The sequence below is a fragment of the Nyctibius grandis genome, chromosome 26 (assembly GCF_013368605.1).
Source record: "Nyctibius grandis isolate bNycGra1 chromosome 26, bNycGra1.pri, whole genome shotgun sequence".
Classification (NCBI taxonomy): Eukaryota; Metazoa; Chordata; class Aves; order Nyctibiiformes; family Nyctibiidae; genus Nyctibius; species Nyctibius grandis.
This window is the reverse complement of record NC_090683.1, coordinates 2,191,174-2,218,628: the sequence shown is the minus strand read 5'-3', so window position 1 is coordinate 2,218,628 and position 27,455 is coordinate 2,191,174. Positions and strand designations below refer to the sequence as shown.

At 45.0% G+C, this 27,455-nt stretch overlaps 1 protein-coding gene across 6 annotated transcripts; it reads left to right on the top strand.

Moving 5' to 3' along the window:
* On the top strand, positions 1–27,188 carry MAP3K14 (mitogen-activated protein kinase kinase kinase 14). Of its 6 annotated transcripts, none has more exons than XM_068418711.1 (17): positions 1–86; positions 478–581; positions 7,516–7,788; positions 8,362–8,431; positions 10,290–10,503; positions 11,063–11,671; positions 12,730–12,867; positions 15,082–15,211; positions 15,943–16,074; positions 16,517–16,621; positions 17,336–17,499; positions 17,888–18,038; positions 19,048–19,395; positions 20,562–20,668; positions 22,030–22,174; positions 22,706–22,806; positions 23,961–27,188. In XM_068418711.1, the coding sequence occupies exons 3-17, from the start codon at positions 7,536–7,538 to the stop codon at positions 24,123–24,125; spliced, it is 2,832 nt and encodes a 943-aa protein (XP_068274812.1). In that variant the 5' UTR covers positions 1–86; positions 478–581; positions 7,516–7,535; the 3' UTR covers positions 24,126–27,188. The 6 variants fall into 6 exon arrangements, with proteins under 6 accessions (XP_068274812.1, XP_068274813.1, XP_068274815.1 ...); XM_068418712.1 differs by having other exon boundaries at positions 478–622; XM_068418714.1 differs by having other exon boundaries at positions 478–2,280; positions 10,293–10,503.
* The last annotated feature ends 267 nt before the right edge of the window (positions 27,189–27,455 follow it).

Genomic DNA, 27,455 nt, shown 5'->3' with positions numbered 1-27,455 from the left:
GGCCAGCGCTGGCCACCGCCTGTCAGTGAGCGGGGCGCCGCCGAGGAGGCCTGAGGGGCCGCGCCGCGCCGGGCCGAGCCGCAGCGGTAGGTGCGGCCGCTCGGGGAGCGCGGAGCGGGGCTGTGCCGGGCCACCGCCGCGGGGGCGGGATCGGGGGGCGGCGTTCGGTGCGGGACCCGTGGAGCGTGTCTGTCCCGGAGGGCCTGACGGAGCGCGCTGCCGGCGCCGCCGCTGCTGCTTCCGCGGCCGCCTCCGGGAGGACGGTGTGAGGGACCCCCTGCTCGCTGCCAGGCCGCGGCGGGAGGGGAGCCCACCCCCCGGCCGGTGCTGCTCACGGGAAGGGCCCGGGAGCACCGGGGAGCATTGAGCGGTACCTACCGACTAACGGGCTCCGCTGCAGCCGCGCTCCCTCGGCCACACACGCTGCCGGCGTCTCCACCGAGCGCTCAGACTCTCTCTGTGGTGTTTTGTTTAAAGCTCAGATGTCCCGTTGCTGTTCGGAAGCTGCTCTCCTCGGCTGCTGAGCTCCCCCGGTTCCCTGCCGGCCGCGCCTGTCCCGGAGCACCCGCCGGAGCGAAGAGGTGAAGCCGCAGCCTTTGCCGTGTCCCCTGGGCGTTGCGAGGTGCTGCTTTCCCGAGGAGGAGGAGGAGGAGGAGGAGGAGGCGGCAGGCCTGAGCTCAGCTAATCAAAATATCCAACTGAATAAGATCTGAAGTTCAGTTAAACTGCCTGGCTGCTCACATCTACCCGTAGCGCTTCTCTCTGATGTGACTTTTTCTTTCTTTCTTTTTTTTTTCTTTTTCTGGCAAAAGGTTAAAATGCTTCTTTGCTGATTAATAAGTTGCTGCTGTGGTTGATCTCAGATGCTTCCTGTCTACTTTAATCGGTTACATTAGAAACATGTGTTCAGGGCTTTGCACATGTAAGAAGCAGCAATCTGAAACTAGCATCCATAAACAACGTCTAAACTTCTTTTTCAGCTGGCTTTCTGCGCTCTTTTATGAGTAATAACTCGCACCTTCTTTGCTGTGACATTAGTGATAAGAATAATCGAGTCGGCCTTTGAAATCCGTGTCTGTAGTGCGCTGCTTTATTGCATTTTAACGAAGTTAAAATCTGCTATTGGCACAGCCGCTAGATTCCTTTGGAATGAGTCATTAGCTATTAGCTATTAAATTTTAACTGCTATAAGAGAGCGAATCTTTGTGTAGCATGCTGTGAAAAAGGAGTGGAACAAACAAACCCAGAACAGCTCAAAAACCTGAAGGATTTGGGGGACCTGGTCCAACATCGCTGGAGTTAATGAACTTTGCCACTGTCTGTCCTGAATCTTGTTTCAGCGTTAAATGGGAGAAGGTAGAGCTGAGCTTTTGTTGAAACAGGGATGCGGTGCCTAATTATTACTCTGGCTGCTAAAGGGAAGGAGGCAAATGTGACCAGGCTGTCTCTTTTAACTTTTCTTCAGCAACTTTTGAAGTTTGCTGGCAAGTGTCAGTCAAATCTGCCGGTGGAGACAGAGGGATAGAGATCTGGAAGACAGAAGGATTTCCAAGTTCTAAGAAGAGCAGCTGGCTCAGCGTAGAGAGATCTGAGTTAGGAAAGGGTCTGGGATGCTGGGGAAGGGAAATCCAGAGGATGCGTGGGGGGACCAGAAAGAGGCCTGTGAGGGCTAGATGTAAGGGACTTGAATCTGTAGGAAACTGGGCTTTGCTGGTCCCAGTTTAGTGACATCAGGGCCCTGAAGAATACGGACCTTGTCTTGTCTAAAAGGCAGTTCTCTTCTGCAGTTAGTATGGGAGTGTGTCTCACAGGAGCTTGCGCAGGATGGGCAGTTAGAAACTACTCTGGGCAGTTCATATTTCTACTTTATAGTATAAAATCATCATAATTGAATTTGCAGGACCAGTCATTACATAGAAATGCTTCTATCTATACTACATACTAAACTTCTGGGTTTGCCTAGCGTTTCAGCCTTGCTGCTTCCTTGTAGACTTACGTGGTGTTTTATAAATGGGACTGAAAATTGCAAGCTGCAAAGCAACAGATACTAATAACTGGTGAAAACTCAGTCCTGCCTGCTTGGGCAGAGTTGAGTTTAATGTGTGTTTGTGGCTCTTGTTGGAAGTTGTCCATTTACCTGCTTTATTAGATCATCTTGTTATAATTTAGGAAATAGCTTCACTCCACAAGTGGGCCTTAAAAACCAGGATGTCATTAAGCAGTGTCCTAAAAGCCTGTGTGAGAACAGCTAAGGCAGACCGGAAAGCGAAACCTTGTCAGGTTGAAGTTTGTTCTGATTTTTTTCTGTTATACTTGGTTGCAAAGCTAGTTTGGAGAAATTAGCCCCTTCTTTGAATGAATGGGGTTGAGGTGATGTTTATAAACTCTGCGCAAATGGTGTTATTCATATCTTTGTTCAACGACATGAAAAGAATCGTTAAGGGGTGAGCTGTACTCAAGCTTGTACTTGAGGAAATGAAGATAGGTGTGTTTAGATACTTTTAGAAAGTCTGCTGATGGTTAAACGCGGTCAAATATTTTCCTACAGACTTTGTAACCAAACTATTGCAATATACTAATGTCTGGCAACTAAAAAGACAGTTGAAGCTCATTATCTTGATGTTTACAGTAAGCAAGACAAATGGCTGAAACAGGATTTTGAAGTATTTACTATCAAACCACTTTAAAGAATGTGTTTACACCTTTATTAACATTTGTAACATAACTTATGAACATAAGGCTGATAGTGCAGTCCTTCGAACAGGCAGTTCCGTGGCGGTTTAGGGAGAAGGTTTAGCTTTACCTGGTGATCGCCAGGTAAACCTGCGTGCAGCAGAGCTTGACAATACACGAGAGACCGAGAGGAACCAGACAAGTTTGTGCAGGAGCTCCTTGTACAGACAAATGGACAACACTGGTGAACGCAAAGGAGGTGAAGGCTGTGAGCATCCTGGAATAGCAACTGGTGATGTGACTCACCAGTATTTTAATCAGTCAGGCATTCTATTTATTTTTACTTTGGAACTCTTAGATACACAAGGGAAGTATTTTTTTTCCCTCTTAAACATGTTAACTTAAAATGGCATTAAGCATGTTTTAAGGTAGGGGTGTGTGTTGAGTGCTACAACTTTTTTAAGTCCCTTCTGACACAAATTGAAACTTCTCCCTTGCTGACAGCACTGAGCTTGTTTAAATAACCACCCCAGGCCCAGGCTACAATAATATGCCTTAAACTGACACGGCCGAAAACGGAACCGTCTTAATTTCAGTTCCATCTGAAACGTGGGTAGGCAAAGGAAACTCATCGATCGCATCCAGGCAGAGAAAGACAGTGTCGAGGAGGCAGGGACAAAGGGAAGTGGTGCCTGGGCTTTGAAAGGGTTGTACATCTCTATCTGCTCCTTGGGCCCCAAACCAGATCATTAGTGTGATTCATTTTTTTAACAAATGTCATCTTTTCTTTGATGAAACGTGTTTTTTGATAAAGTTTGTTGTCTTTATATGATAATTTTGTAGCTAATACTCAAGGCAGGTTCTTTTGGCTGCCGACTTGGCACGTTCTCAAATACCTACTGACAGTTGTTAGGACTGGAAGGTCCCCAAAAGGTGTATGTTCTTCTTTTCATTTGACATTCCCTGATCTAGTGATGCATAAATTCCTGGCTCTTCCCAGCTCTTGCTTTGTTGTAGTGGTCAGCAAAGCAACATTGCTAAAATGCTAGTTGTGTTGTTTTAATAAACCAGCAGCAGCTGCAAAAGAGAAGCCTAACCTGAGTTAATGCATTGTTCATAAAACTCTTCTCAATAAGGAAGTGGGAAACCTCACTGAGACAACACGATTTTTTTTTTTTCAAACTAAATGTCAATGTGAAACTGCTGCTGAACGTTCACACTCAGACTAGGAGAAGAAATCTCATACTTTGAAGCTGACTTATGAAGTCTTATGTATATTTTAAAGCTCTTTCCCAAGTCTTTTTTAACCAAATCTATGGGCTACTCTGCAAAATGTTAACTGAAATTCTCCAAAAAGCCATTGGCAAGGGAGATTTGACCCAGGCAGAGCAAGCAGGATCCCATATTATGCTGTGCTGCAGAGTGTTTTAGTGCTGGAGAGCTATTTGCATTACTTTTTTCCAGCTATGAGTCTCTCTTTCTATCTATATAGAAACTTCATGAAACACAGAAATGTTCTTTTAAGGTCCCTGCTACAAATAGCTTCCAGTTGAGATGGAGGAGCTGAAGAGGGTGAACAAGGAGTTGTTTAGAGAAGAGGTGAGGGAGGAGGTTTTAAAGGAGCAGAAAGCACATGGCTATCTCTTATATTAATAATGTTTGAGTGTCTCCTTAATTCTGAGTCCAGAATACCTTATCTTAGTACCTTACACAGTATATTAGTTTCTCCCAGGAGCACAGACATTATTTGGGGGAGGAGTGCTGCCATTGGACCCGTGCCTCCTCAGCACGACTGATACCGTGGTTGGCTTTCATTCTGTAAAAACGCACTTTCTTTTTTACAGCAGTGAGAACTACCATTAGTTAACCAGAGGTGAGTGTAAAACCTTAGTGGAGGAGCAAGTAGTCTTCAGTGCTACTAGCAAAAGCCCTTTGTGGGTTAGGGGTGCAGTATTCACTTTTATCTACTGCATCATTACCCGACTTCCCTTTTTTTCCCTCGAAAATAATGGGCCCGTTCACACGTCTACAGAAGGAAGAACGTCAGGGATATTGAAAGCAAGAATTACAGTTGAATCTCAGTGACTTGGATGAGGGAGAAGAGGTTTTGAAAACCAGAGAAGCAGTTTGGGGTATGAAACAACCACCCTCCAGCTCAGTAACTTCAAGCTCCTCGTGTTGCGTGTACCTAAGTGATGTCTGCACAGGAAGCTGTGCTCATCCTGGAGCGACGGCAAGTAAATAGGCAGCTGAAACCGCAGCTCCAGCGTGTCTCATGTGGGTAAATCCTGTTCTTAGTGGTCTTGCCGTGGAACCTCAGGTACCCATTTACTGCTCCCAAGGCTCCCTTGTATTTAGAGCTTCACTGAGAAGAGCTGTGCACGGGGCCTGGGCCTGGGAGACCGAGTGTCTACGTCCAAGTTAACGGGGCTTACGAATGCTTTGGGCCTCTCTGGATTTGTGCCCCCTCCAAGATGAGTCTCGCCTGTTCAGTTCTGAATATGTAGCTTCAAGAGAAGTTACACTTCAAAAATTATTTAGAAGTTCTGATTTATATTTTTTTAATCACATCTTCTGCCAACTACCCTTTGGTGTACATCAAAATAGTTGGGGTTTTGGTTCTTACAAGGACCTGAAAATTGTGCGGCAACAGTTAAACAGGGCTGGGCTCGCAGCTTCTGTGCCTACACGGCCTTGTAGACCTGAGTCACACATTAAACTGTCTGAGCGCTGGCGGCTGCTGTCTTAGAGGACGTTTACAACAGCTACCTCTTATTTTTTTTATTTCAGTCGGCAAGTGAGGTATGTGCTTTGTCAACTGTAATCTCGGTAATGTTTCCTTGTTATTCTTTTCCATTTCAGAGGGCGACAAGGACTTGCAGTTTTGCTTCTCCCCTCCCTCTGTTGTGTTTTAACTTAAGCTGAGGAGTGACTTGTAAAATTAGGTGGTTTTGGGTGATGGGAATGGGTTTGCGCTGCAGACCTTGAAGGTCCTTGAAGGTGAGGGGAGGGCGAGGAGAGACCGAGTTAATGCAAATCAGGAGAGAGTGAGTCTAAAAATAGCTCTGAACTTGTCAGCTTGGTCACTGGTGGCTTGGGTTAGTCATCTGGCAGGCTCTCTTTCTGCTGCTCCAAGGGATTATTTTACAGCACTGAGATTTGACATAATTTCTGTAGAGGAGAGGGAGCGGGACGGGCGTAATGAGTGGGATACTGTCATCAGCGCTGCTTTTGCACAGCAGCTGTTCTGTGTTTAGCCGCTGAATGCAGTCATTGTTGACTTTCCTTGTCTACCTGCCAGGTTGTTAGGTGACTCATTTACACATCACACCAAGGTTCATGCACTTGGCTCCCAAAGGGCTCCCTTCCCCTTTCCTTGGTGGCCCTTTGGGCACGCAGCACCCACTAGTTTTGTCATTTTCCTGATTGATCTCTGTGTTGCCAGCCTGTTAGCCATGTCCTGTTGCCCCAGGCAGCTGTTCAGGGGTCGTGGAAAGGAAAGAAAAAAGGAAAAGAAAATCCCTGATGCAGATTTAAACTGATGAGCCTCAAAGATGTGCTCCTGTAATAGTTCCGAGGTCTTGTTTTTGCTGGCCTCTGTTCAAGTGTCCCTCCTCCTCGTCTTACATTGGGTTCGTGGTACTTACCACCTGGATGCATTTGGTGAGGTCTCTGAATTTTCACGGGTTCTTTAGTGATGGAAATGTTCGTTTTAAGATTTTGCACTTGAGCTCTGAGAGAACTGGCATGAGGAAGTGACCTCTACAGTGAAGGGGCAGTAGAGCCTGTTCTGGTTTAAAACATAGAAAATAACTATTTTAACTTTTCCGGATCCAAGGTGAGGGGATCAGGGGCTAAACCAAAGCCCTATTTCCTGTGGGCTCGTAGGGAACCCCTAACTCTCCACATTCCTGGCTTCCACCCCACAATATGCCCCTGTCCTGTCTCGCAGTGCCTTGCTTCCATGCTGCTTTATACTTCTCCACCCCTGGCTCCCTTCCACCTTCCTCTGCCAAGATTTGGCATGTGCTGGGACTTGTTTGGAGCTACATTTACGCTAACTGGTCAGCCAGCAGCCCGCGCTGATTGACTCGCCAGCTGCTGCCAAGCAAAGAGGATCGTCTTCTCCAGCACCATTGCTGTCCGCTACCCAACACCAACTTGCGTTAATCCAAAACACCGTTAAGAGCTCTACTTTTGTCGGGCTTGACCCAAGGATTTCAAAAGTTATTGGTGATTAAGGGGAAGGAAGGGGAGCGAGGGAGGAGTTATGTATGGGCAGGCAGATTGCTTAGCCTTGTTTCATTGGAAGGAAAAATGAGAAATGGATTTGAGAGTGACTGAGTACAAGGAAGAAAGTAATTGGCATGATTTTATGGCCGTTTTATGTGGTGTGAGAACAATGTAATTTCTCATAGGTGCACTCTAGGATAAAATCTTTTGTGTCTTCTCTTTTTTTTTCTTTTTTTTTGTGAATATTCTTCCTGTTTATTGATACAAGAGTTCCCTCTTCTATGTGGTTTCACTGTTTGTATTTAAGCTAAGGGAATATACTAAGAAATAAATTTCCCTTTGAAACCTGTGCGGTCTCCTATTTTTAGTACTGAGAATAATGATTATTCAGAGCTTCAGTGGTACAAATCAGGGATGGAGAGCTGGCAGCCTTGGGTTCTTTTTCAGCTCCATGCTCAGAGGCTGGGCAGGACCTTGATTTGGTTTAAATTATTTAGTAAGCTGCTGCCTTCAGCAGCCTCCTGTTTCTCATGAACTTGAAGCTGCTTCTGCCTGTGAAGTTAAGTATTTTGGCAAATGTTTTACTTTGGTTTTTTTTTTTGTTCTCAGTGACTCTCTGAACCTGTGAAATGGCAGTGATGGGAATTACATGCCAAGGAGCTCCAGATCCAGCCGTCAAGCACAAGAAGGAGCTCACAGCTACGAAGGGGCTGAACGAGACAGTGAGTGAAAAACAGAGCAGTGTTTGCAAAGTCGAAGATTCAAAGAAGGTCATCTTTCACAGTCAGTGGAAAATCCTGAATGATGTAATCACCAAAGGAACAGCAAAAGAAGAAACAGAAGGAGGCTGTGCATCAATTTCTATTATTGCCCAAGCAGAATGTAAGTAGCGGGGCGGTCTGCTCTTCATTGAGAAAAAGGAATGTGTAACGCAGGATGAGATTTCACTCGCTTTGCGCTCCTGGAGAGCTGAGCTGAAATCTATTTGTAATCCCAAGCGGGGTGGAGTTGGTGACACATCCCAGTCTCTATTTAGGAAGCTCGTGAAATCTCCTAATAATGTGGCAGCATCCACTGAATAAAGCATAAATAACAGAACAGCATGTGGCCGTTGCACCTAGCTGCTTTTACCATAAACCTGTGTCCTGCTGGGTCATCTCTTCTTGGCTGACTTCTGAAAGGTGTTTTAAAAGAGAGGGGGAAAGAGAAGTAAAACAAAATCAAGTTGTGAGGTGGGAAAGAGCTGGGGCATCGGGAGATTGCAGTGCTGGGAAGCTATCTAATGCTGGGGGAGGAAGAACGTAGTGTGGGTGATGTGGCACGACTGTGTGGTGATTTGTCTGGATCACCGTTTGGTTTAGCAAGTTGGTAGAGTTGTTTCTTAGTCCAGTTGTTACCAGGAGAGATGTTGCCTGATACTGAAGACATGTGATGATCCTGTTTTCTTTCACGCAGGTGAAAACAGTCAAGAGTTCAGCCCCACTTTATCAGAGAGATCCTTTATTGCTCATAGTAAGCGTTACAGGTGAGAGACTCCTTATGAATACCCACTTTCACTGTTGTGTGCACTGACTTGTTCCAAATCACCCTGGCTCTGTGTGCTTACAATATTTTTCTCCAAAAGCACTCCTGTTTGAATTAGCTTTTCTCTCTGAGGCTTGGGAAGAGTGTGTCTTTCCCCAAACATCTTCCTCAAAACCTTTTTGTGTTAGGAGAAAATATAAGTTGAAGCACAAACCACTCAAAACACCTTGCATTGTCTTATTGTCAATGCCTGCTGATTTACTGGCCCTTGTAGTCTTCTGCCTCTATTTCTGGGTGGTCACATTTGTTTTAAAATGACTGAGTGATTTTTTTTTTTTGAGGTTTATGGTCTGGAAGTAGAAGGCTCCAAGGGAAAGTTTTCAGTCTTTTTTTAACTGAACTGTCCTGATGCTCTTAAAACCTTGTTACACCATCCTCTTTGAAAAGTTGTGGGAAGCTTAGGCTGCTGCTAGAAGTAGTCCTGAGAAAAAGGAACTGCTTCATTTCTGGGGAGCATAAACAAAAGGGGATGAGAGAAGAACCTTTGTTTAATGACAGCATCAGCGACAGAAGTAGAGTTGTGAAGAGAAGCTGAAAGTGGTAAAGGGGGAGTAACAGTTGTGATAGAAAAATGGAGGCCTGGGACTTGCTTTTCTGAAGTCATCTGGGAGTGAGCCACTTTTTCTTCATGAAGAATATGTGCCCTATTGGGGTTTTATTAAGGCCTGGAGCTTTACCAAGCACCTCCAACGCTCTCTGAAGTGGGTAACTGGGATATAGAAAACGGTGCTGCCTGTTTTCTGGGAGCTTTCAGACACTGAATTTGGCCTTGTGAGGTGTTTGGTTTGACATTGCCCACTGACTTTATGACATTGTCCCACGAGCCAACTAAAGAAATGTAGAGTGAACCATTTCTTAGAGGGTTTATGTGAAATCCACACCAGCTGTATGTTCAGGTTCAAGGCGATGTGGTAATGCCATCACCTAGAACTCTACTTATTCGATCTTTTAGCACTCAGTGGTGCACTGAAACAGCAGGAAAGGATGGAGAGAGCAATGCTGGCTGTGAACCACATCACTGTTCCGTTAAGGCAGGTGATATACTGCATGGATCAGCACAACGATTATGATTTCTTCATTTGAAGATCAAATATCTTGTTTTCTCTTACAACTTGATTAAAAAAATCGAATTGCTATGATTGGTATTGAATAAGTGCAGGCAAATGTTCCTCTTGAGAGTTGTGTCTATTTGTACAGACCCCCAGCTGCTGCGCTGGCCAGTGCTGGTTTGTGTATATATGCATTCCTAGAAATCGTAGTGGAGTATTGAGCTTCACGTGCCAGAACATTTTGGCTTTTTGAAGCTATTTTTGAGTGCACTTTTCTTTGGTGTGAAGCCTATTTTTCTTTCAGATAGAGCAGACATTTATATTATGAGCGCTTTTATTAATTTTAGCAATTTTTTAAAATAAATTGCATTTATACATAATCTCTGTTCACTATAAATCATAGACACAAGCTGTCTCAAAGCAACCTGGAGACGTTCGGTGTGTTTTCCTCTATTTTGCCGTCTAGTCTTGCTGTTTCTTGCAGAATTTGCAAATACTGGAGACTTAATGCTTTGTTTGCCCCCCCCTCCATATTTCTTAATTACAATGCCAAATATACTGTTGTGCCTTGATATTGAAGTTACAAATGCTACATATTAGAAGGCAAGAAGTTCTGTTATCGTGCTTTATTCTTGAAATCTCAGAAGGCAGAATTGCTAATTCTCGTTCTTGTTCTGTGGGTCAGAATTGTTAACTGGAGGTGTGCTTTCACCGTCAGATCTAAGAGACTTCATGCATTTTGGTTTCCAGTAGCCGGTCAGACAGTCTCGATCAAATCCCTAACAATGTGGCCCATGCAACGGAGGGGAAGATGGCACCTACCTGCTGGAGAGGGAGGCATCGCGGTAAGACCAAAAAGAAACGTCACAAGAAAAGATCCAAGCTGAAAATACAAACAGTGACTGCTGGCAGGCGAAGTCCCAGAACTCCAGAACAAGAGAGCTGCACCCCAATTCCCGTCCAGGTGAGAATCCTTAAACCTTCCTTTTGTACTGCTGAGACCCCTGCAACTCCTAACAATTCTGTGAATTGCCTCTGCTATGGAGACAGACTGAGAGAGTTGGGGCTGTTCAGCCTGGAGAAGAGAAGGCTCCAGGGAGACCTTCTAGCACCTTCCAGTACCTGAAGGGGCTACAGGAAAGCGGGAGAGGGGCTTTTTACAAGGGCAAGTAGTGACAGGATGAGGGGGAACTGTTTTAAACTGAAAGAGGGGAGATTGAGATGAGATATGAAGAAGAAATTCTTTGCTGTGAGGGTGGTGAGAGCCTGGCCCAGGTTGCCCAGAGAAGCTGTGGCTGCCCCCTCCCTGGCAGTGCTCAAGGCCAGGTTGGATGGGGCTTGGAGCAACCTGGTCTAGAGGAAGGTTTCCCTGCCCGTGGCAGGGGGGTTGGAACTGGATGGGCTTTAAGGTCCCTTCCAACCCAAACCATTCTATTATTCTATGATTCTATGAATTCTTGGTTGAATTTTGGATGGCTATATTGAGGTTCCTACTTAGCTGTTTGTTTCATTTTGTTTTCTAGGAGGATGAATCACACCAAAATACTCTTTACAGAAACAATTTTTGGGTTTCGGAACTGAAAAAGGACTTGTTCTATGATCCGCTGCCGTTTGAGAAACCTGAGAAAGTTCTGTCCACGAGCAAAGTCCATTCACCAAGGAACCAATACAAAACAGAACTGCACAAATTGATAAGCCCTATTCAGTGCCTTAATCATGTTTGGAAACGGCACTATCAGAGGGACAGTGTTCCACAGCCTGAAACTCTCCATCCTTTTCCCTACAACATAATACCCCCTCATTTCCCACATCTGGACAGTCCTCTCCATGCCATGAAACGTAACGCTCTGGAGACGTACTTCCATGGTGATCTCAACTATCAAGACAGTGAGAATCGCTTATCTGGCCTAAACTTAGAATATAGTTTCCCCAAGTGCGTCAACCAGTCCATGAAATCTAGTTCAGACAAGATTTCCGTGGAAGAATACTTGGTAGACGCCTTGAAGGGGAGCGTGAGTCTCGGTGAACCACAAAATTTAGCCAGCCTCGCCAAGACGTGGAGAGGAGGTGGGCTGGACCCGAAGGAACAATTCCATGAAGCAGATGAAAATGAAGGCGTGCTACTTAATGAGGTGATCTTCTGACCCCACACACCAGGGTCGTGGAAGGTGGAGTTTCTCCTGGCCTTCAGAAGAGACATAATGTGCATCCACGTGCTGGCTTGTGTAACCAGACTGCATTTTCTGAATGGTTCTTGATATGGTTGAAAACCGCCAGTTAAAGTTGCGGTTTTGGTTTTTCAAGGGTATAAAGCCCTGTCTTAGATTGGTGGCTCTAATTTGTTCGCTCATTCACAAAATATGCATGAGAAGCATTTCTGTGCTTAGTCAGTCTTCAAACATGTCTTCTCTGTTTGTCTGTGAAAGAACCCAGTGCATTCAGGTGAACAGCCTGCGAGGTTTTATTGGCTATAGATGACCTTGACTGTGACACAGACAGAAACCAGGGACATGTAGATCGTGAAGGTGCAAAAAGCATGTCTGCTGCCTCTGGTAGGAAGCCAGCAACTCGCCCGTTGTCTCTTGCCAAACGCAGGGCTTGGGCATAGCAAATGCATGTAAATCTTAGAGGCGTGGTTCATTTCTTCTGAATTCAGTTCTTTCTTGCCGCCTTAAACTCCTCTTAGAGGGCTCTTCACTGGAAGCAGCGTGACCCTGTCGGTGTTGTCAGTGGAGTTCAGGGTGTCACTTGCCTGAATATGTTTACACTGAGACCTAAGGCACAATCTCAGTCTACTAACTATAAAAAAAGGTTTAGCTCACACATAGATGTCTACATTTAGTCACGTTAATCTGGTTTTGTTGGTAGGATTTAGCTTTGTAGTTATGTCCTGCATGTGAAGGGAATAGTTTGGAGCTCCAAAGCTATCCAAACACTGGTGGCCTTTCTTTACAACAATGGTTGTGCACTCATTTAGATCAAACAGAGCCCACAGAAATTAAATAGTTCCTCCTGTTTTGTTTCCTCTCAAGCCTGTGACAGAAGTAATTTTGGGGGGGTGGGGTTTAGAGAGGTGCAGCGGTATCTATCATTGTGCTCTTTTTCTGAATATGTTGATCTCTGTCTGTGGAGCTCAACAGTTCAGTGTTTCTTTCCTTGCTTCATCTTGTTTTCTGATTTTAACTTCCAGAAACTAAAGCCAGTGGATTATGAGTACAGAGAAGAGGTTCACTGGACCAAGTGTCACGGTTCTCTGGGCATTGGCTCTTTCGGAGAAGTGTACAAAATAGAGGACAAACAGACAGGATTTCAGTGTGCTGCCAAAAAGGTAACTGTGTGTAAGAAAGGGGGAGGTTCCTGACACAAAAAGACATACAGAGAAAAAATCTTCTCCTTCCAGCTACCACGGACTGTAGATACCTTATTGTACAGTCACAGTGAAATGCCGCTGTGGTTATGGCCGAGGGAGAACTTAGGTGATGGCATGGAGAGAAGCAGCAGACAGAGAACCTGTGTGTGGACAGGGGGTCAAGCTTAGCAGCCAGAAATAGGTTCATCTGGCCTTCAAAGCGTGCTACAAGGCATCTTGGGTTTTGTGCTGAGACGGGCCAAGAGAGTAGAGATTTCAGAAAGATTTTAAGTATGTTCCTGGTGACTGCGGAGGAGAAACAGCTCTGTGGGTTGTCTGCTTATCTAACATTGCTCGTCTTAAAACATGTCTAGTGTAAATGGTGACGTGGTAGGTGTTTGTCTGTTCAAAAAGGAATAAAATAGGAAAAAATTAAGGCAGGCAGTAGGCACGAAGAAAGAGCTTTCATCTGCTCAGTGAGTGTCATATGCAATACTGGCACACTGTAATGAGGTGATTCTGTTACAGATGCAGCAAAGGATGTGTATTATTTTTCCAGAAGTTGGCATAATTGTTGTACACCAAGATATGCCATTGTCATACGATTTATGAAGCGTGTGGAATATACTTGATTCAGAGTATTGATTTGTAGGCAGCCATGAGGAGGCCTCAGAGGTGAAGGCAGAGTGATAATGCAAGTAGATGATGAGAATGTAAACTATTTTGGTTGAACTTAACACTTGAATACTTTCATCACCTCTGTGAACTGATGTTTCTCACATTACTCCAATAGAAAACTTCAGCAAGCGCGTGGGAAGCGTTTGTCTTGAGTGCAAAAATGTTATACGCAAAAAGAACTGGAACTTGCATTTTTCAATTTAAAATGTTTGCTTTTTCTTGTTTACATTGGTCTCAGCTTGATGTATTGCCTCTGGAAAGATGTAAGTGGCAAGACTAAGCCAGCTTGTCCCGTTTTTTAACCATTTCATTTGTCAGCTCTATAGAAGCAAACGTATTTAAAGCACGTAGAAAATTATTTCCTATTCTGCACCCTCACATTTTAGAGGTGGAATTTTGTGGCAGCGTGACCAGCTTGTTTTCTGGCAGTGTATAACTGCTTAAATTTATTATCCATTTTGCAAATACACAGTCTTAGCAGAAACAGCTGTTACTAGTGGGGTATATTTTCAGGAAAGAGGAGTGGTAGTGCTGAAAAGACAGACATGAGAGTAGGAGAAGCTGAAGTCTTTCAAAATGTCAATTATTTTTTTCTTAATGACTGGAGGATTTCGAAATATACTTCTGTAGATCAGAAATAAATCTTCTCAGACCAAACTCTTGAACCAGTGAGTTCTAACGTGCAAGTTGAATTCTTAACTACAATGTATTTTGTTTTACATCAGTAACTGTCTGGAATTACTGCTGGCTGCCTGTGCTAGAAGGGGACTACCTGACCTTCTTTCGCCATACTCGGTGTTGTAAGCACCTGCTCCCCGAATTCTTGAGATTAAAGAAAACTGGCTAGAGCTGGATTGCTGACAGTGAAGAAACATGATACATCCTTTTCCCACCAGAATCTTAATGACTCATGTTTTCCTTCTGGTCTTTAGCAAATTCTTGTTTTATTTTGTTTGGCCAAACTTAGTGAATAGAGTTTTTCTTTAACCATTTTTCTGTGCAGGCTGAGAACCACCTAAAAAGGTGATAGTGTTGACCACTGCTTGTGGCCATATTTCGTATTCCCTTGTGTTTGGAGGAGTTTTATTTTGGCCAAGTACTGCACCATCCTTAAATATTTTTTTTTTCCTTCTTTCATGAAAGCAGAGTAAGCGTTGTGCTTATTGTGGTTATTAAGTTGTCGGTATTATCTTTCTAACTGAGACAGAAATTAACCTTCCTCCTGAAGGTCACCAGTACTCAGCCATAAGCCGGAGGTATTGCAACCTGGCATCTTTTTTGACAAATCTTCGCTTTACTCAGACACTGAGGATTTAGGGACTCTCATCGTCCTTGTTCAGAATCGTTCTGAGTGTTCCCACTCATTACTGCACCCACTGATTTCTGTTAATGAAGGTTATCCTTGTGCCTCTGCTGTTAAACAGTGTGGGACACTCTGACCCAAGCATCAGGGAGGGACGATTGTGTCAGGATTCATCACAAAATTTGTTCAGTTCTTCTTCTTTGTTTCTCTAGGTACAAGTCGAACACTTCCGTGCAGAGGAGTTAACGACGTGTGCTGCAATAACAAGTCCTAAAGTTGTCCCCTTGTACGGAGCTGTGAAGGAAGGACCTTGGGTGACCATCTTCATGAAGCTGATGGAGGGTGAGAAAGGAACAACCACAATGGAAGCACCATTGTAACTGTTGAATGCAGTGGACGTTGATCTCCTCTTCCTCCTGCCCCACTTTTAAATCTGTTAATTCTTTGGTGTATCCAGAGTGTTCCTAGCGTTAATTCCTGAGTGGGTTGGGGTAGGTATGTGCAACCCTTGCTGGTGTGTAGCAATGGTCTGTCTTGGGGGGAATTGTTTGCAGTCCTGCTTCACTCCAGTTCGAGATGTAGATCTCTTGAACAGCAGATGCAAATTCTCACTAAAACACACAGCTGGTGCTGGGTTTTTTTTTTTGCTTTCATGTTTATTTGTATGGCACCATGTAAAGCACATGGTGCCGGAACAGGGGATACTGTATCAGCAAACCTAGATGCTTCCATTGCCTGATGCTCCTTTTTCCAGCCAGGACCATGGAAAACAGAGCCTGTGAAGAATCAAGCTGGTGATCAGTAGCACCTAGAAGTGTCTGATATGATCACAGAGTAGATGCTTTTGATACAAAGCAACACCATTAAACTGACACAAAGCAAAAGGCTTCATGAAAGAGGCCAGTTTCTGTAAGAGCTCTGGGAATAAACAAAAGGAACAGACCCATGTGTGGAAGATAAGGGCTGTCAGACCTGGCAGTTCTCATTTCTTCATCAGAAACCACGAGCAACGCTGATGATGCTGGGAAGAATTTGAAGATAAGCTAACGTGGACTCTCTGGATTCCTTTCTAGGTGGCTCACTAGGTCAGCTAATTAAACAGAGTGGCTGCCTGCCGGAGGACAGAGCCCTCAGTTACTTGGGCCAGGCATTAGAGGGCTTGGAGTATCTTCACGCTCAAAACATTCTCCATGGAGATGTAAAAGGTAGGATGGTACTTAAGGTACCTTGATCTTCCCTTTTTCTTACAAGAGGCAAACTGCTTGGAGATTACTGAGTGGCAAAAGGTTATTTACTAGATTTTCAGCTCTACATTGGAGATTAGAGCTTAACTTACTTCTGAACAGGTGGGCATATCATATTTGTCACCTCTTTCTTTCTGTCATCTGGTGGGTCTGACAGGCTGTTTGCCAGGCTGCCCCACCACTGGGGCAGAGGAATCTCCAGAGCAGATAATTCATAGTTTATAAGTAGAGATAATTCTAGTTGTGTACTTGCTTAAGCCAGTGACACTCCATAGCAGTAATAGACCTTGGTTTGGGCTCAAAAAACTGTAGTTCTGTGGGCTTTTGGTTTTATTTTTTTTTTTTCAATCTCAGTGACTGTAATACAAAGGAGACTGACTAATTAAAAGCTTCTCATTGCCAGCGGAAAATGTGCTCTTGTCTGATGATGGAAGCAGGGCTCTTCTGTGTGACTTTGGTCACTCCGCTCACCTTCACCCGGATGGCCTGGGAAAGTGCTTGGTCACAGGTAAGGATTTGCTGCTGCGATTCTAAAGAACGGCCCTTCTGACTCATTCTTTCTTTTTGAACATTTACATACAGCTAATTTGCAAGCAACTGTATTTTCCAGACTTAACATTGCTCATAGTGTCGCATTTATTGATATTACTGTGATCTATCCCACTGACAGCTAAAATGAACTTCAGCTTGGAAGGTGGTCCTTATCTCCCAGTCTAGAAAGCTGTTGTATTTTTTGTAAGATTACATCAGCGTACTACATTCAGTGTTTTGTCCCTGCAAGAAACCTTATCAAAACTTAAAAATCCAACTCTGACTTGTCATTTAACCTCACTGAACAGCTGGGGAAGAATCCTGACCTCCAGCAAAGCAAAATTCCTCACTGACTTTTGGGTAGTTAAACTTTACAGTGCTCCTCAATGCAGCTGTTGAAAGAGAAGGATATGTTTTCTAATGCCGAGGTCACCAATGGAGCATCATGTTTTGCCTCCCAAATTTGCTTGGAACGGGAGTTCAGTCTGTATTCTGTGTATAAGGGGTGGGACTGATACGGAGATGTAGCCTTTGAACAGCTGATAAGAGCACACAGTGCTGCTTTTTTGGTTAAGGTGACTTGTTTCTCACTTTAACTGAAAAGACAAGGAGGCTGCTTTAGGCTTCCCAGCAGTTGCATTGGAACAAATCTCTAGTTTATATGCAGTGATTTTCATTTGAATGGTTTTAGGGAACTATGTGCCTGGCACAGAGACTCATATGGCTCCGGAGGTGGTCATGGGAAAGCGTTGTGACTCCAAAGTGGATGTCTGGAGCAGCTGCTGTATGATGCTGCACATGCTTAATGGGTGCCACCCTTGGACCCAGTATTATAACCACCCGCTCTGTCTGAAGGTAAGTGACCCCAAGAGCCCAAAGTACCCGTAAAAGATACATAAACCTGTAAAATCTCATTATACTTAGCTAGAGAGCAGTCATTTCAGGAAGGCTGGCTGAGAGCCAGCTGGGCATCTACAATGATGCCAACCTTGCTTTGAAAGCTGATTATTTCTTACACCTCTTAGACTGCTGTGTATTACACATACTGGGGCTGTTTCTTTCCTATCCTCCTCCTGACTTGGGTGTGACTTTTTAGCCATTCAGCTGTAATAAAATTACTGCTCAGCTCTCTCATTTAATGCTGTAATTTCAGTTGGAAACGCTCTGAGGGTGGGAAGAACCTTTCTGAAATCAAATGAAGCCTCTCTGGTCTAACCTCTTTCGCTTCCTGTTTGTTACACAGATAGCTAAAGAGCCACCTCCTCTGAGGGAAATTCCACCTTCCTGCAACCCTCTCACTGCTGAGATTATTAAAATGGGTCTGGAGAAAGAGCCTGTTCAGAGAGCATCTGCGTCTGAACTGAAAGCTAAGACCAGTGTCGCACTCGAAGAAGGTAGAAATTTCCTGTATCTAAAGCTTCTTATCCACACTGGAGAAGTGGCCAGTTACTAATTATGTCAGAGTGGTCCCATGGGAAATACCAATATGTTTTACTGTTCAGTATATCGTTTGCACAGGCTTCAACATTGATGTGTATTTTGGGGTTTATAGCTTTTGCCCACAGCCGGGTGTTTCTCACCCAAATAAATTAAAATTTCCTGTGTGCTGTCACATGCTCTTTCTTCCTTCTCTTCTTGAAGTAGACGATGTTGTGCTTTATGTGGGTTTGTTAAGGTGTGTGCTGTGGCTGGGCTCAGATTCAGCTGAAGTATCACAGAATCACACAGAATCACAGAATGTCAGGGATTGGAAGGGACCTCGAAAGATCATCTAGTCCAACCCCCCTGCCGGAGCAGGATTGCCTAGACCATATCACACAGGAACGCGTCCAGGCGGGTTTTGAATGTCTCCAGAGAAGGAGACTCCACAACCTCTCTGGGCAGCCTGTGCCAGTGTTCAGTCACCCTCACCGTAAAGAAGTTTTTCCTCATATTTATGTGGAACCTCCTGTGTTCCAGCTTGCACCCATTGCCCCTTGTCCTGTCAAGGGATGTCACTGAGAAGAGCCTGGCTCCATCCTCATGACACTTGCCCTTTACATATTTATATCAGCTAAATATATTTTACATATATTTATATTTTACATATATTTATCAGCTGCATCTCGTGAGCCAGAGCCTGGTATGCAGCAAAATTGAAAGCAGAGGTTTATTGCATCCTGACCTGTAACTCAGACTTGTGGTCCAGTCTTGCCTCTAAGGCTATCCGTAATTTATTTCCTTCTTAATCCTGCTGAAAGGTTCTGTAATACAGCAAGAATTTGTCAAGGTGATCTGGTTTTGTCTTTTGAAGAAGCTGGGCATTTTTACAGCAAGATACAGTTCAGAAACTCTTATTGTGAAGGAAAACTTTTACCTCTTTTTCTTTATTTGATAATGTTTGCATGCTTTTTGTTTTTATAGTGGGAGGTGTGACAAGCCCCTGGAAAGGCGAATACAGAGAGCCCAGACATTTCTCTTTGAACAAAGAAAATCCACAGACGTCCCTGTCCCCCACAGTAAGCCCAGTTTCTGAGCCTGGTTCTGACCCAAAATTGGCAGTCAAAGTTTCTTGTGCAAGCCCAGTCCTACCACCACCGTCCCTGGAGCAAACAGAGGAGGTCGAGGGAACCCCTTGGAACGTGTGCAAGGAATTACCTGAGACCTGGGATCCTCCACCTCTCTCCTCAACTCCTCTCCCCTTGAAGAGCTGCAGCCATGTGGAGAGAGCAACAACCATTTCAGAGCAAGAGCTTCAGCAGCTGGAAATAGGTAAGTGATGTGCTATGTAGGGAATTCAGCTTTTTGCTTGAGAGCACGATAAAAATACAGCTGCTCTCTTTTGGCCTCTTGACAGTTATTTCTGGGTTTTGAGCTTGGATGTCATTTTGTTCATAGTTCCTCTCTCGTTACACGAATTGCTCAACCTTCCTTGAAATTACCAAAACGAGTAGTTCTTAACTAATTAAATATGCCACAAAGGTAGCAATCAGGATTTCCTTCCACCCTCTGTGGAGCGATCTTCTGAGAGAGGTGCAGGAACCACTCAGAAAACAGCCAGTTTCAGACTTGTCTTTATGTGCACCAAATAAACACTGTCTGCAATTCAGCTTCCTCTGAAATGTGAGGTTTTCAAACAGAATTCTTTTAATAAAGGGATAAGCCAATTGGATGAGAGATGTCAAACAAAGCGGTATAGTTAAAATCAGTCTGCAACTGTTTTGTTCTGGGCATTGGAAAACCTCCAGCCACCAGCCAGTGAGTTTGATTACCAGCAGCAATCCAGAATTTGGAAACCAGGAGTAAGTTCAGTGTGAAAATCAATGAAGTAATAGTACAGATCTATTGCCCCCAGTGTAGCTCAACCTTTCGCTTTGTTTATCCCGTATTTTCTAGTCTTTGTAAATGAACTGAAAACTTGAAGCTAGGAAAAAATGTGTCTTGAAATGTCACTGTTGTCACAAAACTGAGGAATGGCATTTTAGGGGTTGCTGAGGGCCAGCTTTCTTCTCAAGTGGGTTTGGATCTTCAGCAGCCTTGCAAGGTCTGGATATTATCAGTGCAACTTACGGCAGGAATTGAGTACATAAGTTTGACCTTTCCCTGGGTACGATGTGAATGGATCTAGAGTGGAGACTGATAGGTGACATAACAGGCAAGGACTGGGAAATTTTGGGTGCTAGTCCTGTCTCTGGCGTTTTGCATGTCATTGCACAATTCATGTGTCCTTTCTGGCTCAGTTCCCTGTTTTCACAGTGGTGGCCGTAGTCTCTACGTAGCAGAGGAGCTGTGTCGTGTGTTTTGCGGACACTAATATCAACGTTCATTACGTAATGCTGAAGAGGCTTTGGGTGTTAATTGCAGTAACTGTGATTAGAGCAGGGAGGCATGAAAGGAAACACTAGAAATGTCTTCCTTCTCTTTCCTTTTGCTTGCAGAACTGTTCTTGAACAGCCTTTCCCAGCCTTACTCGCTGGAAGAGCAAGAACAAATGCTTTCATGTCTCAGCATCGACAGCCCGTTTGTGTCAGATGCCAGTGAGAAGGTGAGTGGAAATGGATACTAGCCGTGGTATTGTGGGTGTAACCCACAGTTGTGGCAGGGTAACCACCTCTGGGAAACTGGAAGCTGTGACCAGTGGACATCTAGAGAGTTTCTCACGTTTGTTGCTGCTTTTTGACACCCAGTTTGCTGGCGAGTACCTTGGGAAGAAATCTTTGTTCTTGCCAGTGGGGTGTTTAGGATTGTAGTTGTTCTTTAGTTTACTGTCCAGCATGGGTCCCTGTCCTCCTGTTGCTCTCCTGTGCTGTATACTCATAGTAAGCATCAAGTGTGTGGATATGGAAAATCTCAGTGGCCTTGACCCTCTCTGTGCAGGAGAAAGGAACTGAAGAAGCAGTGATGAGCGTAGGAGCTGGACCAAGCTGGACCAAAGAGCCTGTGCAGCCCAGGGTCTGCTTCCTGGTCAGGGCCACTAAAGGGATGTTTAGGGAAAGACCAGAAGAACAGAGACGCTGCTCTTGGATATTCATTATCCAGCCTATGAATCTGTTCTCCATGAACTTCTTTTAACCCATTCATACTAATGACTTACATGGTCCAAGTTACTTAAATACTACGTTTAATTTTGTTCACTCGGTCTCTGGTGCTCATGAGGTAGGGCATACCGGTGAGAAACACTGAATAAGCCTTGTTGAACCAGGGAAGGACATAAGCCCTTCAATCATTGTTTTCAAAGACAGAGAGTCCAAAATTGTGCAGCCTGCCCTCTACAGGAGTCACTTCTGACTGTCATCATCTTTAGTTCCTATTTCTCTTCTTCTTCTCAGCCATCTAATGCTTTTTGAGGAGTTTTGAGCAGAGTTCTGTATAGTAGTTCAGCTGTTGGCACGGCATGGTGTGCAGCGTGGGATGTGACTCTGCTGGGGTTTTTTCCCCCTAATATCTAACCCTAAATTTAATTTGACTTTTGACTGGTACTTACCACTATGCTGACATTGTCAGAGTGACCTTCTGTGACTCTAAGATAGTAGAGGCTTTTCCAGGCATTACAGCGATGTCGGTCCATAGTTGTTTGTTTTTCCTGGGTGTTACTTGTCACTTATTGACATTAGAATTTTATCTGATGCTTTATTCTCCTGTCACTCAGTATGATAAACCCCTTTTTTTCTCATCCAGCTCTTCAACTGATTGTTGGTTTGACTATTGAGAATAACTACGTCTGCAGATTGTTGCATTGCTACTCATCCCCTTTTCTAAATGGCAGGAAAATGTTGAATGACTCAAGGCCCAGCCTTAAATCTCTGTGGATTTCTATTTTTTGTTTCCTGAGGTTATTTTAATGTTTACCTCATGCAAGATCATTTTCTTTAGGAGCCTTTGACAAACTTGTGCTTACTTCTGCAGAACTCCATGAAGGCTTCTCATAGCTTGAGGGATACTATGAGCTCTGGAATTCATTCCTGGAACAGCCAAACAGACGGACAGAGCTTCAGTTGGAACAACCTGCTGAACCGCAGCCGACACACGGACACTCCCAGCTATTTCAATGGTGAGTCTGAGTTTCTAAAGTTTGGATAAATGGTCAGCTATCATTTTCTCAGTATCCAGAGGGTCTGGGATATGGAGTCTTTGAGCTCTTCTTATCCTTCAGTTGCTGTGTCAGCACAGACCCTTCTAAAAGCATGTGGGAGATCAAGAGGCCAAGTCTGCCCCAGTCATAGATGGGTGGAAGGCACTCAAGTCTATACAGTCTAGTAAAAGCCAGAGAAGTTCCTGGACACACAGAGTCTGGTTTATATATGCTTTATAACCATAAATGTCTACAAAGTAATTTTGAGGGCATGTTGTGCAAATCAGTACATCTCTTCAGCTGCTTTCTTGCTAAATCCAGCTCGGTTCTCTGAGTCATTGCTGTCCTCAGCAAGCCTCCATGCTTAGCAAAAGACCTGCATAAATTAAAAGCTTAATGACAAAAATGAGTTCGTCTGATGTATGTGCCTGGCTAGTCAATTTTTCTGTGTTGGACTGTGAAGTCATTATGCCTACAGCAGAAGTTAATGACTTCTCTCACGCATTTCAGGAGTGAAAATCCAGATCCAGCTGCTGAGCGGAGAAAATTTACACATCAGGGATTTCCACAGGACAAAGGTGGGAGACATTGCCACTGGGATAAGCAGCCAGGTGAGACACAAAGCTGGGAGTTAAGTACAGCATTTTGTCTGAGAAGCAGTTTCTTCCATAGTGCAGCCTCATAATGCCTTAAAACCGGTGACCCAGCAGCGCATTCAAGGATCCTAATCATAAAATCACAGAATCGTTTTGGTTGGAAAGGACCTGCCATCGAGTCCAACCATTAACCCAGCACTGCCAAGCCCACCACTAACCCATGGTCCTCAGCACCACATCTCCACGGCTTTTAAATCCCCCCAGGGATGGGGACTCCACCACTGCCCTGGGCAGCCTGTGCCAGTGCTTGACAACCCTTTCGGGGAAGACATTGTCCCTGATCTCCAATCTAAACCTCCCCTGGCACCCTTCACCAGCCTTATAATGACACATTCAGTAACATAATTTCAGTGCTGCTCTTGTAAGTGTGGTATCAGAAGATGTTTTCTGAGTCATAAGCCATGGCTGATTGTCAGAGGGACCATAGAGATCTCCATCTTAGAAAGTACCTGTGCTGCAGCTTAAAAATCCTCTCCTTGACTATAAAGATAGATTCTTTCCCCTCTCCCTAAAGAAGAATCACTATACGAGTTTTTCATCAAGAGCAGTAATACCAGCTAAGGGAAACGGGCTGTGTTTGGCTGTGATGCTTCTAACTTGTTAGGTTGGAGGAGATGTTGGCAGACTCCAGTGAACATCACTGTGGGCCTCTTGGCAGTCCCTGAAAGAAACTCCTGAGTGTTTGTGGGACTGTGACTCATCTGAGAGTAAAACGTGGTGATCATCTCTAAACAAAGAGGTTGCAGGAATCCAGAAAACATTTTAGCGGTGTTGGTTCTCTTTGGCGTACTTCGTGCTCTTGGCCATCACAAAGCAAAATATCACTAGCCTGCAGAGGAATTCACAGTGCCCAGACACAGGTAGTTCAGCAGCCACCTGCAATGCTCAAAAACTTGGGTGAGGCAATTCGGCAGCATGGTGAATGCTGCCTAGTCCAGTCTCTGAGATAACTTTCTTACAAGATCAGGTTAGCATGTTCCTGCCAAGCACAAGCGTCTCTCCAGGAGCTTTTCTCGGCTTGGGAAGCTGTTTGCTGAGTTTGATAGAGGGATGTTATGTTCTGAAAAAGACTTGAAGTGCCACTCAGATCTGTTTGTTCTGCTTCACAGATACCAGTCCCTGCTTTCAGTCTGGTTACCAAAGAAGGCCAGCCAGTTCACTACGACATGGAGGTCCCCGACTCTGGCATTGAGCTGCAGTGCACCCTTGCCCCCGACTGCAGCGTCAGCTGGACATGGCGAGTCAAACACGGTCAACTGGAGAACAGGCCGTGAAGCCCTTCCTGTTCTGGAGGTTTTTACCTTGGTGAAAGAAGGAATTGCAAAAGCTTCTGACCACCCCTGCCATGGAGCACCAAGTGCAGTTGCTGGTGTTTTGTGCTGAAGTAGGATAGCGGTTCAGCAGCTCACTGCTCTTGGGCCTCACTTCTGTTGTCTGTTCTGATCCAGTCCCAAGACATATCCTGAGCTTAGATGTTCCCCAGAACAGTGGGAATTACTTGTTTGGGGTGTGAGTGTTGGGTTAAGCTTGAGAACGGTGGGTGGAAATTCCTGCTTTTCAGAGGAATGCGATTGTGCTTTTCGGGAGAACAGGGGGATTGGATGAGAACTCCTGCTCAGCCTCCGAGGTGAAGCCCGTAGTTGCTGGGCTTGCCCACAGGAGGAGGTTGGGTACCTTCAGTGCAGCTGTGGTTGTTTGTGCCGAGGGGAGCTGGCTAACTTCCTTCTAGCTGGAGGAAAAACTGAACGTTTCTGTAGGCTTTGGGTAGCATCATCTCTACCTCAAGCCTTTTGTATGGGGAAAATCGACAGCAGTAACTAGCTGGGTTCTTGGTTTCACCTCCCACCCTTCCCCGCAGACGCTTCCTTCTTGAATCAGAAAAGAACTTTGTTTCCAGAAAGAGCTTTGCTTGCAGCTCTCACCTTCAGGTCTCCTCCTCAACTTAGGAGCTGGTGCTCTCTCTCTGGTGTTGCTGCCAACGTTGCCTGGCAGGTAGGGCAGGAGGAGTATGGTATTCCTTGGTGGGCAGGATGGAAGGGTTGTATTCCTCCATCCTGTTTCCACTGCTGACTTAGGACTTGATGTGAACTGTCCCGTCCAGCCTGCTCCCCTCGGAGCGGGAAGGGACTGCGGCTCAGTCAGCTCAGACAAGGTCTGAACTGAGATCAGTGCCCCAGTTCTGCGTGGTGTGTTAGCTCAGCCTGTCTTCACCAGCCCTTGTGGACTGGCACGAGGCTTCGTTCTGCTCCCCTTGTGTCAGAACGTGCTAAAGGAGTGGGACGGGCAGCTGGGCCCGTAGTGCCTTAAGCTTTGAACTTTGTTTTTTTACTGATTTGTGAATTGTTTGGAGTATACTGAAACTATACAAGTGAAATTCAGACGGGCAGGTGTTGCTAGCCCTTCCTTAACCCAGAACAAAACCAGAGGGAGGTGTAAGCTATGAGTGTACTTGTTCAGGACTGCTCCGAGTCCTTGCACGCCTGGAAATCGGGGTCACTTGATGGTGTCCTGTGACTCTTCCAGTGTGCTCTATCTACAGTGTCCTCTGAGCAGGGGCTGTCTACATCCAGGCTGAGTAGAGGAACAGCTCCCAAAAAGCAAGGTAGGCCCTGCCAGGTCCGTGAGAGTTCTGGGGGACACAACGGGGCAGGAATGTCATCGGTTTTCTCAAGTGAAGTTCACTTACAAGTGAACTGGGAAAAGTTCTGCTCTGGGCCTCCCTTTTTGAGGACCAACGCTCCTTAAGCAACTGATACTCTTCCCCTTTGGTCTCCCAGAACATCGGCTGGTTTTGATACACTCAGCAGTGACATCCCTAATCAGAAAATCAAAGTTGTGATGCAATAAAAAAGTGGAACTCTGGAAGAAATATTAAACCTGTCACCACTATGGGTATAGTTTTTATAGCACTTTTTGTTCTAAAGCACTTAATAGGTTGTCCAAAGTAGACACCAAATTATAGCCGAAATGCCACATTAAGAGTCTTTTTAGTAAACAATGAACACATTACGCACATCTCTTCCAGGAAGGAGTGGGGGGAATGGGTAGGTTGGCTCGATTTTGGTTTTTAGGTGCCATAAACTACTAAGAATTGTAAGCTCTGGAGCAGGAGGGATCAAAATGCCTTCCCAGGAGCTCCCAAGCACATCTTCAGTGCACCAACCCATCTCCCCACGCCTGACACCCTTCCTAGGCTTCCTCTGAGGTGGGGGGAGGAGAAAAACCTGTTGGTTGTTTCTAAGAAGAGTCTGTTGGTGATGTGTCAATATGACACATCAACTGTTGGCGATGTGTCAATACGAAAGCGTGGTCTGTTCCCTTCCCCGAGGCTGCGTCTCGTGGCTTTCACTGTTGTCTGCAAAATGCTTCGATGTCCGGGTGTACGGTTTTGTTCGACTCCAGTTCTGCCGAGAGGTAGGGCAGGGTGCAGCAGCCCTCTTGTTTACAGAACTGCTGAGCTTTACACTTCATCTATAGCATTAACATTAATCTCAGGCCACCTACGTGAATGGGTGAAAGGCAGTAAAACCCTTGCGAACCCAGAATGTCTTCGTTGGGTAGATGGAGATGTCTGTGTTCTCCTGTACTCTCACACCAGCATTAACCAGGATCTCCATCCTGGTTTGTCCAAAACCTTCAGTCTTATTTTGCTGCCACCTCAAGTGAGAAAATAAGGCTGCAGATTTCCACCTAACAAATCTTTGACGTGACAGCGGGCTGTGGCGTCAGCAGTCCCTGCCAGGTGGGAAAGGCGCTTTGGCTGATACCACAAACTGGTGCTTTCTTACTGTCCTGAAACGTGGTTCTGCTCTCAGGAGTATCTCCAGGGTTTTCGTGGTGTTGCTGCCTACCAGTTTGAGATCTCCTTGACTCTCTTCTGCTGCCAAAACAGTTTCCTCTTAATTTGGCTGGTCATTATTGCTGTGACAGGCATAAAAAAATCCAGCTTCCAGATCAAGACTGGCTGTGCCATACTGACAGAAGAAAAAGTCAGGAAAGCTTTTTGTTATCCACGTTAAAATTTGGCTGAAACTGTGTGTAATTACCTAATTAGTCTTTAGGACAGAACCCTGGTTCAGAGTAAGGAGGACAAATAGCAGTAGGAGTGATAAGCACAGACAGCTCTTGTTGTGTAGCTTGTTCTAAAAGTCTGGAAAAATCACTGTTGGCAAAGCAACATGAAGCTGAGAATCTGTTTGGGATGGGGCAGTACTGGCGTGGGTGAAGGCGATGGAATGACTTGCTTGTGTTGAACGAATGACACTTTATAAAACTGTGATTTCTTGAAAATAATGTTTTTTTGACCTGCATTTTCACAGGGGAAAAAAAAAATAAAGCTGGGAAAAAAAAAAAAAGATTCTTCATTCTCATTGCTAGTGGTTTGCTACGCTGTCCTAGAGAACGAGACAATGGTGCTGAAGAAGATGTTTTTCAAGAAGGGGAGCTTGGTCTGGTTACACTCTGCTATATATTACCCTAGTTTTTAGGGGGCTGCATTTCTGGGTGTGAAGAGGCAGCAGCACTTTTGAAAGATCTGAGCTAAATGTGCTGGCATCTCTGTTGTCAGGTAGATCATCCCTTCTAGAGCACGTCTGCTGAGGAGC